At 38.6% G+C, this 19490-nt stretch overlaps 1 protein-coding gene across 1 annotated transcript in view; it reads right to left on the reverse strand.

Moving 5' to 3' along the window:
* The window catches only part of LOC129033753 (uncharacterized), a 35071-nt gene extending 15915 nt beyond the window's left edge, over window positions 1-19156 (reverse strand). Inside the window, exon 1 of the mRNA XM_054482725.1 lies at window positions 18533-19156. Coding sequence (XP_054338700.1) covers window positions 18635-19135 — 501 coding nt within the window. The 5' untranslated portion in view covers window positions 19136-19156 and the 3' untranslated portion in view covers window positions 18533-18634. The remainder of the gene's footprint in view (window positions 1-18532) is intronic.
* Between the last annotated feature and the right edge of the window lie 334 nt (window positions 19157-19490).

Genomic DNA, 19490 nt, shown 5'->3' on the forward strand with positions numbered 1-19490 from the left:
CGATAATACCTTAACTTGCATTGTCTGAACATATTCTGCAAATGGTACTTGCATTGTTATAGCAGTCACACTGGAGGTAGCTCAGACTCCAGTAAAAGGGTAAATCAGTCACAAAAAAGTATCAGATATTAGGGCTGATGGGTTTGAGAACTCTACCACAAGAACCCCACAGTCAGCCTCCTACAAACCCTAACTGGCTGCACTTTGGATATTCTGCCATGCCTTTTGATCAATTGGAACATGAATGTCTTCATCATTGCGTACCTCTTGTCTAAAATTGGCAGATGCACTCAGCAATTGGCAGCTGAGGTAGAAATCCAGGTGGAGGAGCATCTCCTTGAACAAGACCTCAGAGTTGCCAAAGCAGAGAATGGGAGTTTTCATTCTTCAAATTTGTGGGTACCATGGAGCATACCCTCAAATTCTTCTCTAATCATGCTGCCTTCTAAGGAGTCTCAGATGAGACTATTTACGACCTGAGGCAAGTGGCTTAGGAGCCCTATTTGCAGGCAAGCCTGCTTGTCACTCCAAGCACAGAATTGTTCAGTTTCTCAAAGTACAAGCATTAGACTGTACAATAGCACATTGGTTGGAAAACTTTAGGGAATACAGTGACTTGTCAGCACATCTCTATAACTTTCTTTCACAAGTATCCATGGTCTCAAATTTGTTTAGGCAAGAGCCAGAGCAGCAAACTCAGGGATGATAATCCTCATAAATGCCTTTGGTTTCATACAGTCCAATCAACTGGTTAATGGGTTCATCTAATTATTATTGACTGTCTATTCTGTGCCAGACACTAATGTTAGTCTAAAAATGTTTCAAGTTGAATTGGGAAGAGGTTCTGGGGTCCTTTCCGTAGGCACTGGAAGTCTGGGGTCTTAACTCAAGAATAAAAGAATGTTACTACCCCTGCCCCACATCACATCAAATATTAGACAAGCTAATCAGTGATAAACTGCACTAATTTTTTCATAGCATATGTGCTACCGCTCCCCTAATTGATTTGTAAGGTTTATGGTTTTCTGGGTATTTTTTGATTCATTGAGGCTGAGTGAAGGGAAAGGATCAAGGTGCCAAGATGTCTAAAAATTCTGGATCCTTTAGAATTTAAGTCCAGAGAGTCTGGAGATGCCTAGAGCTCACGAAGAGGACCCAAGGGGAATGATGAGCAAAGGTTAAATGATAAGTTGACATTTTTCATCTTCCCGGTAAAGTCCCTTCTCCCTATCCCATGTCCTTATCTTGTGATGTTGTAGCAGAGTAAGGGCTCATATGTCATATCTCCCTTGGGGATTTCTGGTTTTAACTAGATAATAAAACTTCTCAATTTTCTGCAAAACAAATTATTCTTCATTCTCTTAAGGAAGAACCCCAAAGAGCCATGGAAATAAGGAGTATTGATGAAGAGGGCTTATGGACTTTGTCCTCAGAGTATATTAAAAGAGATATTTGCTTAGAGGGGAGAGGCACAGTTGGCAAAGTTGACTGCCTTGTCTTCCCCACTTCCACACAGGGACATTATGTTACAGCTCAGCTGAACAGCTCACCATTCCCAAGGCGTGCAGTATATATCCTAATGTCTCCCTGTTCTTTCTCTGGCAATTCATTCTCTAAGACCTGCCATGAATGTCATCCACATATGAAGTCCTCTCCACTGCTACCTCCACCATCTGTCACCTCCCCACTCCTACATTCCCTGTTTTGGAATTTCCACAGCACCTTTTGCTTATCTTCATTGCACTTAGTTCATGGCACTTGTTTATATCTCTTAATATTACACTGGGCAGAGACCTCATTACAACCCTCAAGGATCTGTCCCAAATTAAGGACTCAGGAAACATTTGATGAGAAAGCAAATATTACCTTCTCTTTGTATTTAACTTCCAGCTCACATCTGCCTCCAGAACATAGCTGTATACATTTTTATCTCTTCTTGATCCTAACACTTCCACTCTTGTCTTCTGCTCTTCCTCTTATTCTGGAGCTTCCCTCAATTCCAGGGCTTCTCTGACTCCTTAGTAACTGCCAAGTAGACAGCAACTGCTGCTCTGCTGCCCCCAAGAGGACCGTGGCCAACATAGACATTGTACGGTTGGTGGTATCATAAACCTCACCGGAGAAGCATTCAGGCAGTAATACATGGACCTAGGAGAACAGAATGATGTTTGTCTCTGGGAACAGTTGCAGGCAATGGATATAATAGTAGGTTAAGCCTCAGGGTTGAAACAGTCTCTGCTCATGGATTTAATCCCTAAGCCTCTCAGACTCTGTAGAAGGTACTGAAATAAATTAATGTCCATTTGGGCTTCCTTACTATCTGGACATTTCCCTTCTGGTTAATCTTCAACATTTTCAAATAATTTCTCCAAATGCTTGATCAAGAAGCATAAATGAGAAAACACTAGATTAGTCTTTCAGTCTTCCTAAGACATGTATTTCTTTTTCTTTTCCTGTTAGCCTAGAAAAGCACAATGAATTTATATAGAAGAATTTTAATTGTTTATCTTTTCTAAAAATGTTCTCTACCAGACAATGCCTATAAAGTGCTCTCAAAGTCTCTAATGAAAGGAACTGCTGTACAATGTAGAAGATTTTCTATATTACTATTATAGGGACTAGGTGCTTTAAATAAATATCTTTTAATAACTGTTACAGAAGGAACAAAAACCAAGGAATAGAATAAAGAGTAGAAACATTTATATGTCACCAGAAATTCACAATAAAGCCTACAGAGAAATACATGGCACAGGTTTTTATAATATTTAAAATTCCATACCTGGGAAAAGGTTTACTCCTAAATTTGATATCTAAGTTTTGAACAAGTACAAGTGGCAGTCACTGAAGAAAACATATGTAGAAGAAGAACATATTCTGAAATAGGTAAAATCCAAGATTATGTTATGTTCTATTAAAATAAGAATATTAGAAAATCAGAACTCATACTACCCCTTGTCCTCAAAGGATACCATTTTTAATAAAACTACATTTTACAGAACTGACATCAGAGATCATGCTTGAAATAAGAAATAATAAGAAGAATAATATTATTCTGAACATCTGAACACTTCACACATCTCCTTCATTGAAACATTGTCATATCTTGGAGAGGAAAATCCACGAAATTTTAAAATGAAAAGAGTTTGGCTGGCCACATCAATACAAGCTATTGTAGGAATAAAATAGGAAGTAAGAATCAAAATATTTAGCCAATGAAAAGGATCTACCAACATAGCAATCACAAAGTCAAAGAAACTGTAACAAAACACTCCAGTGTGAATTAAAAATAATCAAACAAGAATTTGGAGGTATAAGAAAGTATTTCAAATTAGGAATTTTAAAACACGGAGGAGAAATATACAAAGAAACAGGATAAATGTGAAATAAAAATGAAATGAGTCTAGAAAATATTGGAAAAGACAAAATCATTTCATAATAAACAGTATATTAGAAAGAGCCCAAAGGAAAAGATATAGCTAAAAACATAAGAATATCACAACTGGACAATTAGTGATGTGGTTTGGCTATGTCTCCACCCAAATCTCAACTCGAATTGTATCTCCCAGAATTCCCACATGCTGTTGAAGGGACCCAGGGGAAGGTAATTGAATCATGGGGGCTGGTTTTTCCTGTGCTATTTTCATGATAGTGAATAAGTCTCGTGAGATCTGATGGTTTATTACGGGTTTCCGCTTTTGCTTCCTGCTCATTTTCTCTTGCTGCTGTCACTCAAGAAGTGCCTTTCATCTGCCATCATGATTCTGAGGACTCCACAGCCATGTGGAACTGTAAGTCCAATTAAACCTCTTTTTCTTTCCAGTCTTGGGTATGTCTTTATCAGGAGTGTGAAAATGGACTAAATACAGTAAATTGGTACCAGAAGTGGGGTGTTGCTGAAAATATACCTGAAAATGTGAAAGCAACTTTGGAACTGGGTAACGGGCCAACGTTGGAACAGTTTGGAGGGCTCAGAAGAAGACAGGAAAATGTGGGAACGTTTGGAACCCCCTACAGACTTATTGAATGGCTTTAACAAAAATTCTGATAGTGATATGAACAATAAGGTCCAGGCTGAGGTGGTCTCAGATGGAGATGAGGAACTTGTTGGGAATTGGAGCAGAGGTGACTCTTGTTATCTTTTAGCAAAGAGACTGGGAGTATTTTGCCCCTGCCCTAGAGATTTGTGGAACTTTGAACTTGAGAGAGATTATTTAGGGTATCTGGTGGAAGAAATGTCTAAGCAGCAAAGCATTCAAAAGGTGACTTAGGTGCTGTAAAAAGCATTCAGTTTTAAAAGGGAAACAGAGCATAAAACTTCAGAAAATATGCAGCCTGATGATGCAGTAGAAAAGAAAAACCTATTTCTTGAGGAGAAATTCAAGCTGGCTGCAGAAATTTCATAAGTAGCAAAGAGCCTAAGGTTAATCCCCAAAACCATGGGGAAAATGTCTCCAGGCCATGTCAGAGACCTTCGTGGCAGCCCCTTCTATCATAGGCCTGGAGACCCAGGAGGAAAAAGTGGGTTTTGTGGGCTGGGCCCAGGGTCCCCATCTTGTGTGCAATCTAGGGACTTGGTGTCCTGTGTCCCAGCTGCTCTAGCCATGGCTGAAAGGAGTCACTGTGGAGCTTGGGCTGTGGCTTCAGTTGGTGGAAGCCCCAAGCCTTGGTAGCTTCCATGTGGCGTTGAGCCTGCAGGTGCACAGAAGTCAAAAATTGAGGTTTGGGAACCTCCACTTAGACTTCAGAAGATGCATGGAAATGCCTGGATGCCCAGGCAAAAGTTTACTGCAGGGGCAGGGCCCTCATGGAGAACTTCTGCTAGGGCAATGTGGAAGGGAAATGTGGGGTCAGAGCCCCCACACAGAGTCCCTACTTGGGCACTGCCTAGTGGAGGTGTGAGAAGAAAGCCTTTATCCTCCAACCCAGAATGGTAGACCCACTGACAGCTTGCACCATGCACCTGGAAGAGCTGCAGACACTCAACACCAGCTCATGAAAATAGCCAGGAGCCACAGGGGTGGAGCTGCCAAAGACCATGGGAATGCACCTTTTGCATCAGCATAACCTGGACTTGAGAACTGGAATCAAAGGAGACCATTTTGGAGCTTTAACATTTGACTGCCCTGCTGGATTTTGGACTTCCATGGGCCCTGTAACCCCTTTGTTTTGGCCAATTTCTCCCATTTGGAATGGTTGTGTCTACCCAATACCTGTACCCCCATTGTATCTAGGAAGTAACTAGCTTGCTTTTGGTTTTATAGGCTCATAGGCAGGAGGGACTTGCCTTGTCTCAGATGAGACTTTGGACTGTAGACTTTTGGGTTAATGCTGAAATGAGTTAAGACTTTGGGGGACTGTTGGGAAGGCATGATTGGTTTTAAAATTTGAGGACATGAGATTTGGAGGGGCCAGGAACAGAATGATATGGTTTGGCTGTGTCCCTACCCAAATCTCAACTTGAATTATATCTCCCAGAATTCTCACATGTTGTGGGAGGGACCCAGGGGGAGGTAATTGAATCATGGGGGCCAGTTTTTCCCGTGCTATTCTCATGATAGTGAATAAGTCTCATGAGATCTGATGGGTTTATCACGGGTTTCCACTTTTGCTTCATCCTTATTTTCTCTTGCTACCACCATGTAAGAAGTGCCTTTCACCTCCCACCATGATTCTGAGACCTCTCCAGCCATGTGGAACTGTAAGTCCAATTAAATATCTTTTTCTTCCCTGTCTCAGGTATGTCTTCATCAGCAGCATCAAAATGGACTAATACAATTAGATTTTTTTAAAAACATGAAAAAATTAGCTGGGCATGTTGGCTTATGCCTGTAATCCCAGCTACTTGGAAGGCTGAGGCAGTAGAATCACTTGAACCCAGGTTGCAATGAGCTGAGATCACACCATGCAGTCTAGCCTGGGTGACAGAGCTAGACTCCATCTTAAAAAGAAAATTTTATATATATACATATATATAAAAAACAGTATCATTAAAAAGTCTGATATCTTTTAAGTCTAATAAAATTTGTGCAACATTTCTAACTTAAAACTACAAAATATATCTGAAAGAAATTAAAGAAGACCTTATAAATGAAGAACTAGACTATGTTCATAGATTGGAAGATAAAATTTCCCAATTGTAATTGGAAGATTGCATCTTTTGATTGCATATTTTCTACAAATTATTAAATGTTCCATTCCCCAAGTTAATCTACAGATTTAAAATCATCACAATCAGTGCTGGCATGCTTTGTGTATCTGTGAATATTGATAAAAACTGATTCTGAAATTTATATGAACACACACACAAAACCTACAATAGCCAAGACTGTCTTGAGAAAGGACTTACACCTCTAGAGTTCAGGACTTTAAAGACACAGTAATTAAAAGTGTGGCACTGACATAAGCAGAGAGACATCCACCATGAAACAGAATAAAGTGTTTATGAGTGTGTGTGTGTGTGTGTGTGTGTGTGTGTGTGTATGTGTGTGTGTGGTCATTTCATTTTTAACAAAGGTACCCCAGCAATTCAGAGAGGTTAAGATGATCTTTTAATAAATTGTACTAGGTCAATTGGATATCCATATAGAAAAGAAAAACAACTTTAACCCCAAACCTCACATCATACAAAAATTTAATTTAACATAGATTATAATAAAAATTTAATTTAAGATAGATTATACATCTAAATAGTAAAAAGTAAAACAATAAAGCTTTTAGAAAAAACAAAGGAGAATATTTTCAAGACATATTTGTCAGGTAAAGAAATTTTACCAGAACACAAGTAACAATAATCATAAAAGAAGAGAACTTGGGGACTTTTTTTTTTTTGAGATGGAGTCTCGCTCTGTCGCCCAGGCTGGAGTGCAGTGGCGCGATCTCGGCTCACTGCAAGCTCCGTCTCCTGGGTTCACGCCATTCTCCTCCCCCCATGGTATCTAGGAAGTAACTAGCTTGCTTTTGATCTAGGAAGTAACTAGCTTGCCTCTGGAGCAGCTGGGACTACAGGCGTCTGCCACCATGCCCGGCTAATTGTTTGTGTTTTTAGTAGAGAGGTGCTTTCACTGTGTTAGCCAGGATGGTCTTGATCTCCTGACCTCATGATCCACCCACCTCGGCCTCCCAAAGTGCTGGGATTACAGGCATGAGCCACTGCACCCAGCTAAGAACTTGTGGACTTTAAAAGCTTCTGTTTATCAAATACATCATTAAGAGGGTAAAAAGAATATCTAGGCAGAGAAAGATGTTTAAAATACATTTATAGATGAAGGACTTGTTTCTAAAATATATAGAGAACGATTACATATTAATAAAGAAAGACAAAATAACACAATTTCAAAAATGGGCAATAACTTGAACAGGCAATTTACCAACAAAGATATAAAAATATCCAATAAGTGTAAGACAATCTATTAAACACCATTGGTTATTAGAAAATGCAAATTAAGGCCGGGCATGGTGGCTAACGCCTGTAATCCAAGCACTTTGGGAGGCCGAGGCAGGTGGATCATGAGGTCAAGAGATCGAGAACATTCTGGCCAACATGCCGAAATCCCATCTCTACTAAAAATACAAAAATTAGCTGGGCGTGGTGGCGTGCACCTATAGTCCCAGCTACTCAGGAGGCTGAGGCAGGAGAATCGCTTGAACCCAGGAGGTGGAGATTGCAGTGAGCTGAGATGGCGCCACTGCACACCAGCCTGGTGACAGAGTGAGACTCCATCTCAAAAAAAAAAAAAAAAAAGAAAATGCAAATTAAAACTACAATGAAACACCTGTATGTACCTACCAAAGTGACTACAAATTAGAAAAAAAAAAAACTATCAATACAATGTGTTGGTAAGAATGTGAGACAACTGGAAATCTCATACATTCATGATGGAAGTATAAAGTGATACAACACTTTAGATACCTGGAATGATCTACTATCCTCTGAGTCAAAAATTCTATTTCTAGATATATACCTAAAAGGAACAACTGCATATGTCTAACCAAAAAATGTATGAAATGTGCATGTTAGCATTATTCCTAACCATAAAATACTGCCAAAAATAGCCCAAAGCTGGAAACAACCCTAATGTCCCCAGATGGATTGTAGACATAAATTCGAATTAGAAAAATTATAAAGCTTTTAAAAGATAATATAGAAGAATGGCTTCAACTATCAAGTTAGGAAGAAATTTCTTTAATTTGTTATTTATTTATTTTATTTTACTTTAAGTTCTGGGATACATGAACAGTGTGAAAAGATTGATATACTTTATATTAAAATAAAATTAAGATCTCTGCTTTTCAAAACATAAACAGAGGTCTTAATTTTATTTTAATATGAAAACAGAATGAAAAGGCAAGTCACAGAGTGGGAGAAAATATTTGAAACATTTGTAAGTAACAATCTACTTCGGTTTTATGTCCAAAATGTTGGAAGGTATGAGTACTAGGAGACATGGATGAAAATATCCACAATAGTATTATTAATAAGTAAATACCGGGGACGAGTTAAATATCCATCAACAGCAAATAGTTAAATAAATAGTGGCATGTTTATATAATGGAATATCAGACAGCATTGGAAGTCTGTCTACAGCTTCCTGAAACACCAGCCTCCTGAAACTACAGCTTCCTGAAACACCAGCCTCCTGAAACTACAGCTTCCTGAAACACCAGCCTCCTGAAACTACAGCTTCCTGAAACACCAGCCTCCTGAAACTACAGCTTCCTGAAACACCAGCCTCCTGAAACTACAGCTTCCTGAAACACCAGCCTCCTGAAACTACAGCTTCCTGAAACACCACAGGTGAATCTCACAAACATAAAATTGAGTGAGAGAAACCAAATATGAGAAAATGATTCCATTTACACAAAATGTTAAAACACAGTCAGACTAAACTATATCACCTAAAAATGCAGAGGGCTACAGAAAAAAACATAAAGAAAAGAAAAAGAAGAGATCATCATAAAATTGGACACAGTTACATTTATTAGGGGAAAAGAAGGTTGGAATTGGGAAGAAGCACAGATGGGCTCTGAGGGTGCTGGACAGGTTCTGCTTCTTGACCTCAGTGGTGGTTAAATGGGTGTTCACATTTACAAAAATTTGTTAAAGTGAAGCTGCATATTTACATTTGTATGTATTTTACTTAATGGCATATTTCACAGTAAAGACTGTATGAAAACACTATATAGGAACTGTATTTTCATTATCTGCCCAAAACTATATGCTTACTCTTGGGAGTATTATCTCACTCGCTTAAAGACAATAATCTCAAACATATAAAATAATTTTATAGTTCTCCTTTCATTATCAAATATAAAATAGAAGAGAAAATTATATCTCAGTAATTTTTCCTTACTATTCTCATTTCACAGTCTATACTTTCTCTCTCTTATACAATATAAAAAAAATACAGTTGGTTCTGAATAACAAACTGGTATAAAACTGAGCAAAGGTGGAAAGTTAGCAAGAATAAGATGAGATGTCTTCATAAAGAAGCAACTTCTATAATTTCTGTCAGTCCCCAAATACTGAGTTGGAAGGCTGTTACATAGCTCTTTCAAGCTCATCTTTATAAAGAAACACTAGGAACCACTGTCGGGCATAGAAGAAGAAAAGAATTATCTAGTTATAAGATACTTGAAAATGAAATTTAGACACCAAGCAACCAGATCAGCACTATCTGTAATAGCAGCTATGTAAATTAAAAGCTACCTTCTTCATAGCTCTTAAAAGAGATTCAAAGTGACACTCCCCCTAGCTTAGTCCAGAGGAAAGATCTAGCATTTAAAGTGAGGAGGCTGGAATCCATGTCATTTTATTTAAGCCTCAGCCTTGTCAGTCAATTGTAAAATGGAAAATATAATCTTTGCCCTAATTATGGGATAGTTAGGACAAAGATTATAAGCAAGTGAAAAATTAATTGTTATTTGTGACTTCATCTTATACATAACAAAAGAGTAAGCATATGTGAAAGATTTGTTGAGTATTATAAGCTCTAGAAAGATAATTCACATGTTTAAGGTGGGTGGTGGGTAACCAACATGCAGTTTCTTTAAACTATTCTAACACTAACCCAGTGAATCACTGGCATTAATAGTATTGCATAATATCCCTTGGGAAGGCTGGGTTGGGATAGAGATATGGTTGAAAATTTGAGTTATGACGGGGACTCAAATAGAAAGCTAATCAATAATTCATCTGAAGATTATAGCACTCATCCTACCAGAATTAGTTTAAGTAGTGATAATATCAAATGAAAGATTTGTCGAAAGAACTTAAACTCAGGTTATTTTGCCAGTTTAATCATTATTTAACATTGGAATATTTGCCAGTTTAATCAATTAAAATAAATTCCTGAGAAGCTGAGAAGGAAAGAATATGTCTTACCTCAGTGTCCCCAACACTGTGCAGTGTTGACACATGATGTTTATTAAACAACTGAATTAAGTAGATGGTTTTGTCTCTCTTATGACCTAAAAAAAACTATTAAAAACTCTTTTTAAAAATGCAAATGAAACCCTCCCACAACATGGCATCAGTCCTAGTTGGTTTTAATAGAAATTCCTTTAAATAATCAAGACACAGATAATTCTTAACATTTAAATCCTTAAAATTAATTTTTGATGGCCATCTTTTCAGTTAAATTCACAAAGCCAGCCTTACCTTGATACTAATTTTTTTTCTTTGAGACAAGGTCTCACTCTGTCACCCAGGCTGGAGTGCAGTGGCACAATCGCAGATTGCTGCAGCCTCGACCTCCTGGGCTCAAGTGATCCTGCCACCTCAGCCTCCCCAGTAGCTGGGACCACAGGCGCACACCACCATGCCCAGCTAATTTTTGTATTTTTTTGTAGAGTCGGGGTTTCACCATGATGCTCAGGCTGATCTCAGATTTCTGGGCTCAAGAGAGCCACACCCCTTGGCCTCCCAAAGTGCCGGGATTACAGGCATGAGTCACTATTCCCAGCCTATACTAAATTTTTTCTATAGCTGTTTAACTATTGAGAAAATATATAATGGAATAAGAGTGGAAATCACAGTTGCAGTAATGGGAATCATGATGAAAACTAGAACATCTACTGATATATTGACACAAAATGAATTCATGTTTCTGAAAGGGGCCTCAATGGTATAAAAATATCAATTAATCAATTTAACAAAATAACTCAAAAATACCTGGAATAGCTAAAATAAATTTAGGAAAAATATAAAAGAGATGAGATAAACATTATTTCATACAATAAAACATATATTCAAGACAAAATAATTAAACCACTATGGATTTGAAGCAGAAACAGAATGACAGATGATTACAGATGCTACAGAAAGTCTATATTAGAATTCAGTACATTCTGTAACACTGCATACCAGTGGAGAGAGGACAGATATAAACAAATGGTTGGGGGAAAAACTGGCTAACTATTTATAAAAATAAGTAAATTAGACACCTAAGTTAAACCTTACACAAAAACAAACTCCAGTAGGATTAAGGAATTAAATATTTTTAAAATGTACAAAATGAAACAAAAACATATGAATATTTATAAAATTAAGGTGCAGTGCACCAGCATGGCACATGTATACATATGTAACTTACCTGCACATTGGGCACATGTACCATAAAACCTAAAGTATAATAATAATAATAATAATAATTACAATAAAAGAAAATAAATAAATAAATAAATAAATAAATAAAATAAAATGGACAAATAAAAAAAAAAGGCATTTCTAAGAATAGTTTTAAAATCAGTAATCACAAATGAAAAAATTTGGTAATTTTTATATTTAAAAAAACTCAATACATTTCTACATGAAAAGTCAAGATGTGAGCAAAGATGGGGAAGTAAAATGATCTTTGCTCACTTCTTTTAGTGATTAATTGAAAGCAACGATTGAAGTGAAAATAAACAAAACTTATTTCTTCAAGACAAAACTAGGAAACACCCCTGCCCCTAAGTCATATATATTTGAAGAAGAGTTGTCAAGGGTGGTGAAAATTGGACCAGGGAAGGTGGGTGGGGAGGGACCACACCCACTACAGATCTCTAGTAGCAGCAGCTGGCTTCAGTTGCCTCCAAAATATTAGGCACGTTAAGAAGGGCAAAAGCAATGACTTTTTGTTTGGAGATGAGGAAGCAGCACCTGGGAGCTGTAATGAGCCGCTTTTAACACCAGAGAGAAGCCAAAGAATTGAGGACAAATGAGGAAAGGAGCAAGAGAAAGCAAGCTTCTGAGATGCCACATCTGCTACCAAGTGGAAGGATGGAGAAAATCTGTGATGGCCAAAAAGCTCTGCGGTTGCTAATTTTTCTTAGCCAACATGAATAGGACTTAACCCCTTACAATCACAAACCCTGCTTCGTGTGGGACTTCATTCTGAGGCAGAGAGAATTCCTGGCCCTTCCACACTCTCCTGTTGCTAATAACTAGCCCAGGAAGAATTCACTTCATTGAAAAACCAGGAGCACTTGCCGTGGGTCGGCACAGAATGATGTAGTTTTTAATTTTACCAAAACTTTCTGAAAAGAAAACACATCCATCAGTACAGGGGGGAAAAGACATGAACATATTCAACAATATTCTCCTGAAAACCAGTTGTCATCAAGCCATTAACAGCAGCAGAACCTGTATGAAATAACAGTTGAATAGTGGAAGTTCACTACTGTACCCTAAAAGCTATTGAAGCTAAAAAATATCAATGAATACTTGTCCACAAGAAGAGAAAACACCATTCTAATGGAAAACCAGTATGGGTTGTTCTGGAAAATATCTGTTAAACAAAGACCCTCACAGAGTGAGAACTGTAAATACAAATAGATTAAAAAGTGCTGCAGTAAGTTGGGGCCTTTGAAAATTATATAATCACCAAGTATTCTCTTCCAGAAGGATAAAGTCCCATTTTGCGGGAAAAAAATACTGGAAACAAAAATCAAATTGAGCAGAGCAGAGGGCCACTGATGGTAAGGAAGAGAGATAAGTCTCCTTCTTTAGTTCCTAGTTAGGGGAACTCCTTCCTAGTTAGGGGAGGACAGTCTTTGAGGAGGCGGATTCAAGGAAGGAAGTACTCCCAGCAAAACAAAGTCTAAAGCAGAGAGCACTAACCAAGGCCCAAACAGGTTGAGGCTGGAGCACACAAAGCTAGAGGGAGGAAATGTTACTGGGTCTACCTTGGCCACACAGAGAGGCCATGTTTTAAGTTTTTCATGGTGATAACAGAGAAGAGTTACTGAGCTCTGAAGCTGGGAAAGAAACCCTACTTCCTTTCTTCCACCCAATAGGAAACTCCTTTTTATAGCCCAGAAAAATTCACCTTATTTAAACAGGAGAAACAAAAAGTGAATTCAATTGAACCCTTTAAACCCAAGTTACAAGAAAAATATTAAAATGAGCCCTATCATATCTGACTGTAACACAGAAAAATGTGGTCATGAAGCAGATGAAAATGACCTATAACACATGAAGAAAATAATTGAACCTTTGAAGAAATAGCACAGATCAGAGATAGAAAATCTCAGAAGTGAAAAGTTAGAAATTATATTTCTAGGAAGAAACGAAACAAGAACTCGGAGATCTCTGAAAATAATTAAGAAAGAAAAAATGTCCCTCGCCTCAAACAATTCGGTCCAAGAGTTATTAGACAAGGCCGAGTGTAGTAGGCATTTATGTGAACGATGCATGTTTGTTGGGGGGTTGGGGGAGTGGGCCTTTACCCCGGAGAAGGCCAATTACCAGGTAAGGAGAGTGTCAAGGGGCAGGGCAGCAGCCCAGGGCTCATGTTAGAGATCAAGTAGGATGAGAGGGGATCCACACTGCGGGTTGGGTGGCAAAGAGGTGGCAGAAGGAATAGGAGATTAGTTACACACAGAGAGATTGATCAAATACATAAATATATCAAGGCCAGTTTTCTCAGAAAATAAACATACACCATGAAAAATAAAATGAAAATGAAGGAAACTAAAATGAACCCTTCAAAGGTAGATACAGTTGGGGTATTGGGGTGACCTCATTATTTTCAAATTATAAATGGATATAGAAATAAATACTGGTGTGTGTGTGTGTGTGTGTGTGTGTGCGCGCGCGCACTGTAGTTCTCTCCACTGAGAGGACCTGAGAGAAGTAACACACTAATGGCAATTAGCATACCTAGCACCGGTTTTTAGTTTCTATATACCATTCTCTACCAAAACTAAAATAAAAATAAATGAACGATTGGAGGAATGAATGATTGCAGACCTGGGCCAAGACAGGGAAAATACCCAAGAAGATAAACCTAGAACATCTTGTTGTGCATGAAAATAAGGAAGTGCTCAAAGAGTGATGGGGATCAATTCAAGAGGACATAGAAGCCATCTTTAGGAAATTCCCACTGGACAAACCTGGGACAATTTGATCATCAAAATAAACTATAATAATAATGGATTATAAACTTTTAAATTAAAAAGCGCATAAGTCTATCCTAATTTAAATAAGTGAATTAAGTAATAATATGATGAAGAGCAGGATATTTACAGTTTGAAAGTACCTCCTTACAAAACACTTTGCAAAAATAAAAATAAAAAATAAGCTTCACAATGGAGAAATAGGCAGACAATTTCTTAACTGAGTAGAAAAAAAAATCTAAATAATGTACCACCGGATGGAATACATTAAAAACTCAGCATCTAGTTGATGTTTTTACTGCCAATGATGTAAAACTAATCCTAAACATGTGGGAAAAACCAACAAGTCTAAATTGAGAGACATTCTAAAAAATAAGTAGCTGGTAATCTTCAGAAGGGTCAAGGTCCTAAAGTTAAGGAAAGACTGAGAAAAGGTGCTAGATAGCAGACTGAAAAAATGTGACAACTAAACGCAATGTGAGAATCTGAACTGGATCTTTTTGCTATAAAAGACAGCATTAGAAAAACTGACCAAATTTGAATGGAGTCTGAGGATTAGATAATAACAACATACCCACGTCAATTCTCTAATTTCGACAGTTGTACTGTGGTTATGCAGGAAATTTTCCTGTTAATGGGAAATAAGTATTTGGTGATGATAGGACATTGTATCTACAATGTACTTGATATGTACTTGATATGGGCTGGCTCTGCATCCCCATCCAAATCTCATCTTGAATTATAATCCGAATTGTGATCCCCACATGTTGGGAGAGGGATTTCATGGGAGGTGGTTAGATCACAGATCATGGGGGTGGTCCCTGCTCTCCCCCTATGCTGTTCTTGTGATAATGAGTGAGTCTCAAGAGATCTGATGATTTTATAAGCGTCAGGCATTTCCCCTGATGGCACTTGTCTCTCCTGACACCATGTGAAGAAGGATGTGTTTGCTTCCCCATCTGCCATGATTGTAAGTTTTCTGAGGCCTCTCCAACCATGCAGAACTGTGAGTCAATTAAACCTCTTTCCTTTATAAATTATCCGTCTTGGGTGGTTTTTTATAACAGCATGAGAACAGACTAATACAATACTCTTAAAATATTCAGAAAAATAAAAGTCTTTGCATTGTACTTGCAAATGTACTGAGTTTGACATTTCTTTTTCTAAAAAAGAGTAAATTAGAAGCATGATAAAAATAGACAAAGAAATCTCAATAAGAAAATGATTTTAAATGGTAATAAATAAAAATAAAATAAATAAAACACAAAATAGGAAAAAGAAAAAACGATTTTAAGACAATGACAGAAATAAAAGACAGGCAAAGGAAACAGGATATGAGTATTAATAGATTTCCAGAAGGAAAAAGTCAAACACTGCTGTAAAATAAATATTTAAAACTATAACTCAAGAAAGATTTCTCGAGTTTAAAAAAAGTCTTATATAAACTGAAATGAAACTCCAGGTAACTAGTAAATACTTCCCACAATGGTCAACCTGTAAACATATTTTAATATGAAATTTTAAGGCTAAGAAAGAGGGATCTTAACAGAGACAAAATGAAGCCAGAAGCAAAATCAATAGTCACTTTAAAAACAAGACAAATAATTTTAAGTGTTTTTCCTTGGCTCTTGATGAGTTCACAGGTATGATTAATATTGCTCAGTTATGTTTATTTGAGGAATCAATGCAGAGTTTGATGTGACTAAAGAACTGGCCTCTAGTGGTGTATGTGGAACAATTATGGGTGAGAACATTTTCAAAGAAACTGAGAAAAACACTAATTCTGTACAATCTGAAGTGGAATCTGCAAAACTGTGTGACAACTAATAATGATAAAAATATGGGTGGAGCAGAACAAAATTTTAGTTGGATAAATTTACCAAAATTTATGAAGATGTACTGCTTAATCCTACTGTTATTCATTGTACTATTCATCAACAAGTACTTTGAGCACCATATTTGATTATGTGTTATGAACCAGTCACATCAACAGTCAACTTCATATGCTCTTGTATACTTAACTATTGGCAGTTCTGAATATTTTTGTTGAGAAATAGAAGTGGAATATTCTTAATTGCCCAACCACACAGAAGGTCAATAACATAACAATGGCAAACATTTTTGTGTGTGACATTTTGGGACACTGGCTGAGATTGAAATTTATCAGAATGAAAAGAATTCCCCTTAGTGACTATAAATAAACCTTGACTGGCTTTGGAAATTAGTGGTTGCTAATGACTTGATAATGTTTCTTAATGAATTCAACCAAAAATAACAAGGTAGAACAGTGTTCATACGTGAAACTTATTTAGCAGTGAAGTCATTTCAATGACAACTAACATTTGAATCTCAAATACTGTCAAGCTGCTTTATATGTTTCCCAGGCTGACAAAAGTTAAAATTGGAAGTGAAGTTCCATCTCCACTCCAATCTGCTGTAGCTATGTTTCCTGAGTTCAAACTACAGTTCAAGAACCATTTTCAGACCTCAATGAATGAAATAATATGACTACTTCTATTTCTTGTCCTTCTTTCCCATGCATAGTCTTTCCATGTCTTATTCTCTATTTTTTTCCTTCATTCTATAACACTTTTCCAATTGTCTGCATGGTTTTAAGCTACTATCCTTCAAACCTTCCCTAAATATTCCCGCCCAAGATTTCACCCTATACTCAATGTCTATGACAACTATTATCTGGTCTTTCATTTAACCCTTTCAGTATATTCCCTTTGCTACTCATTATACGTCTACCTACACAATCAATATCTTCCTGGATACACTGTCAGTTCTTTAAGAAAAAAGCTACATCTTGAAGAGTGTAACCAGAAGAATTGGAAAAGCTGGTTCATTAGCTGGTTGAGCATAGTTACAAACATAAAAGTGATGAATGAAGAACTATGGAAAGCCTCATCGGCACTTCATCTCTTAAAAATGTAACACAACCAACATTAGATGGGCATTGTTACTTTTAGCTAGTCATAATTGTCTGTATCCCCAAGGAAATAACAGGTAAGATAAAATTTATCTATACCCCTAAAAAATAATAGGTAAGGTATAATTATTTACTACAGTGGTTCTTAACCAGAGGCAGTTTTGCTCCCCAGAGGACATATGGCAATGTCTGGAGATATTTTTCTTTGTCAAAACTGGAGGGGCAGGATTCTACTGGCATGTAGTGAGCGAGGCAAGAGATGCTGCAAAGGGGTCCTATAATACTCAGGGGATCCTCCCATAACAAGGAATTATCTGGCCCCAAAATGTCAACAGTACCAAGCTTGAGAAACCTTAATTTACGGTGCCAATGTGGGCTGTTATATGTGAAAATAGATTTCAATATTTGTTTTCGACTTTTAAATTATGGATTTTTTATATAACTGCTAGTTTTTATATCTGAGCCTCTAGGGTAGATGTTCTCCCCCATGTTCATCCGCATTTCACTAGACTAAAAACTCCAGGAAGCTGGAAAGTGGCTCCCTCTTTTTTTTTTTTTTTTTTTTTTTTTTAGTTTTATTTTTTAGTTTTTCAAGGTTTGTTGAGCCTCAGTGCTCAATAAATATTGTTGAGTGAACAATTAAGAATTGAAGTGTTTTCCACTCATCCTTCACTCCCTAACACATTAGCATTTGCTTTCTAGAACTACTGACCCTTAGAAAGCTAGAAAGGCCTTTAGAGATAATCTCATCTCATGGTTTTTAATACTTAAAACAGTGACACTTTTTTTTTTTTCAAATAACTTGCTAGAGGAAATTCTAGTTCATAAGACAAATAATCCTAGAGCTGCCCCATTGAGTGAAAGATGAGGGATCTGGAGCCCAACCACCAGCACATCTTGGTATCCCCTAAGGTGGGCATTCAAAATCTAACACACTCACATAGCCCTTGGGAAAACTGAAGTAGAGAGAAAAAGAAACCGGAATAAAGTCACATGGCCAGTAGTGGTAGACAGGTCACCAATCGAAGCTGCTCTAATCATACCCTGAAACACAGGTGCAGAACAGAAGTTCTTATTTTTTTTAAACTAACCTAATACCACACTATGCTTTTATATAAAGATGTGTGTGTATGTGTATTTAGAACCCCTATTTTCTAGAGCTGATTTCTCCCTTCATGTTCACACCCACTTCACTAGAATAAAGCTCCGCAAGTGCCTACCCACCATAGTGAGAGGTGACAGCGTGCTGGCAGTCCTCACAGCCATCGCTCGCTCTCGGCGCCTCCTCTGCCTGGGCTGCCACTTTGGCGGCATTTGAAGGGCCCTTCAGCGCGCCGCCGCACTGTAGGAGCCCCTTTCTGGGCTGGCCAAGGCCGGAGCCGGCTCCCTCAGCTTGCCGGGAGGTGTGGAGGGAGAGGCGCGGGCGGCAACCGGGGCTGCGCGCGGTGCTTGCGGGCCAGCTGGAGTTCCGGGTGGCTGTGGGCTCGGCGGGCCCCGCACTCGGAGTGCGGGCAATGAGGGGCTTAGCACCCGGGCCAGCGGCTGCGGAGGGTGTGCTGGGTCCCCCAGCAGTGCCGGCCCACCGGCGCTGCGCTCCATTTCTCGCCGGGCCTTAGCTGCCTTCCCGTGGGGCAGGGCTCCGGACTGCAGCCCGCCATGCCTGAGCCTCCCCCCACCCTCGTGGGCTCTTGTGAAGCCAGAGCCTCCCTGACGAGCGCCACCCCCTGCTCCACGGCGCCCAGTCCCATCGACCACCCAGGGGCTGAGGAGTGCGGGCAGACGGCGCGGGACTGGCAGGCAGCTCCACCTGCAGCCCGGGTGCGGCATCCATTGGGTGAAGCCAGCTGGCCTCCTGAGTCTGGTGGGGAGGTGGAGAACTTTATGTCTAGCTCAGGGATTGTAAATACACCAATCAGCACTCTGTATCTAGCTCAAGGTTTGTAAACACACCAATCAGCACCCTGTGTCTAGCTCAGGGTTTGTGAATGCACCAATCGACACTGTATCTAGCTACTCTGGTGGGGACTTGGAGAACGTTTGTGTTGACACTCTGTATCTAGCTCATCTGGTGGGAAGGAGAACCTTTGTGTCTAGCTCAGAGATTGTAAAGGCACCAGTCAGCGCCCTGTCAAAACAGACCACTGGGCTCTACCAATCAGCTGGATGTGGGTGGGGCCAGATG

This window comes from Pongo pygmaeus, chromosome 2, assembly GCF_028885625.2.
Source record: "Pongo pygmaeus isolate AG05252 chromosome 2, NHGRI_mPonPyg2-v2.0_pri, whole genome shotgun sequence".
In the NCBI taxonomy this organism is placed as follows: Eukaryota; Metazoa; Chordata; class Mammalia; order Primates; family Hominidae; genus Pongo; species Pongo pygmaeus.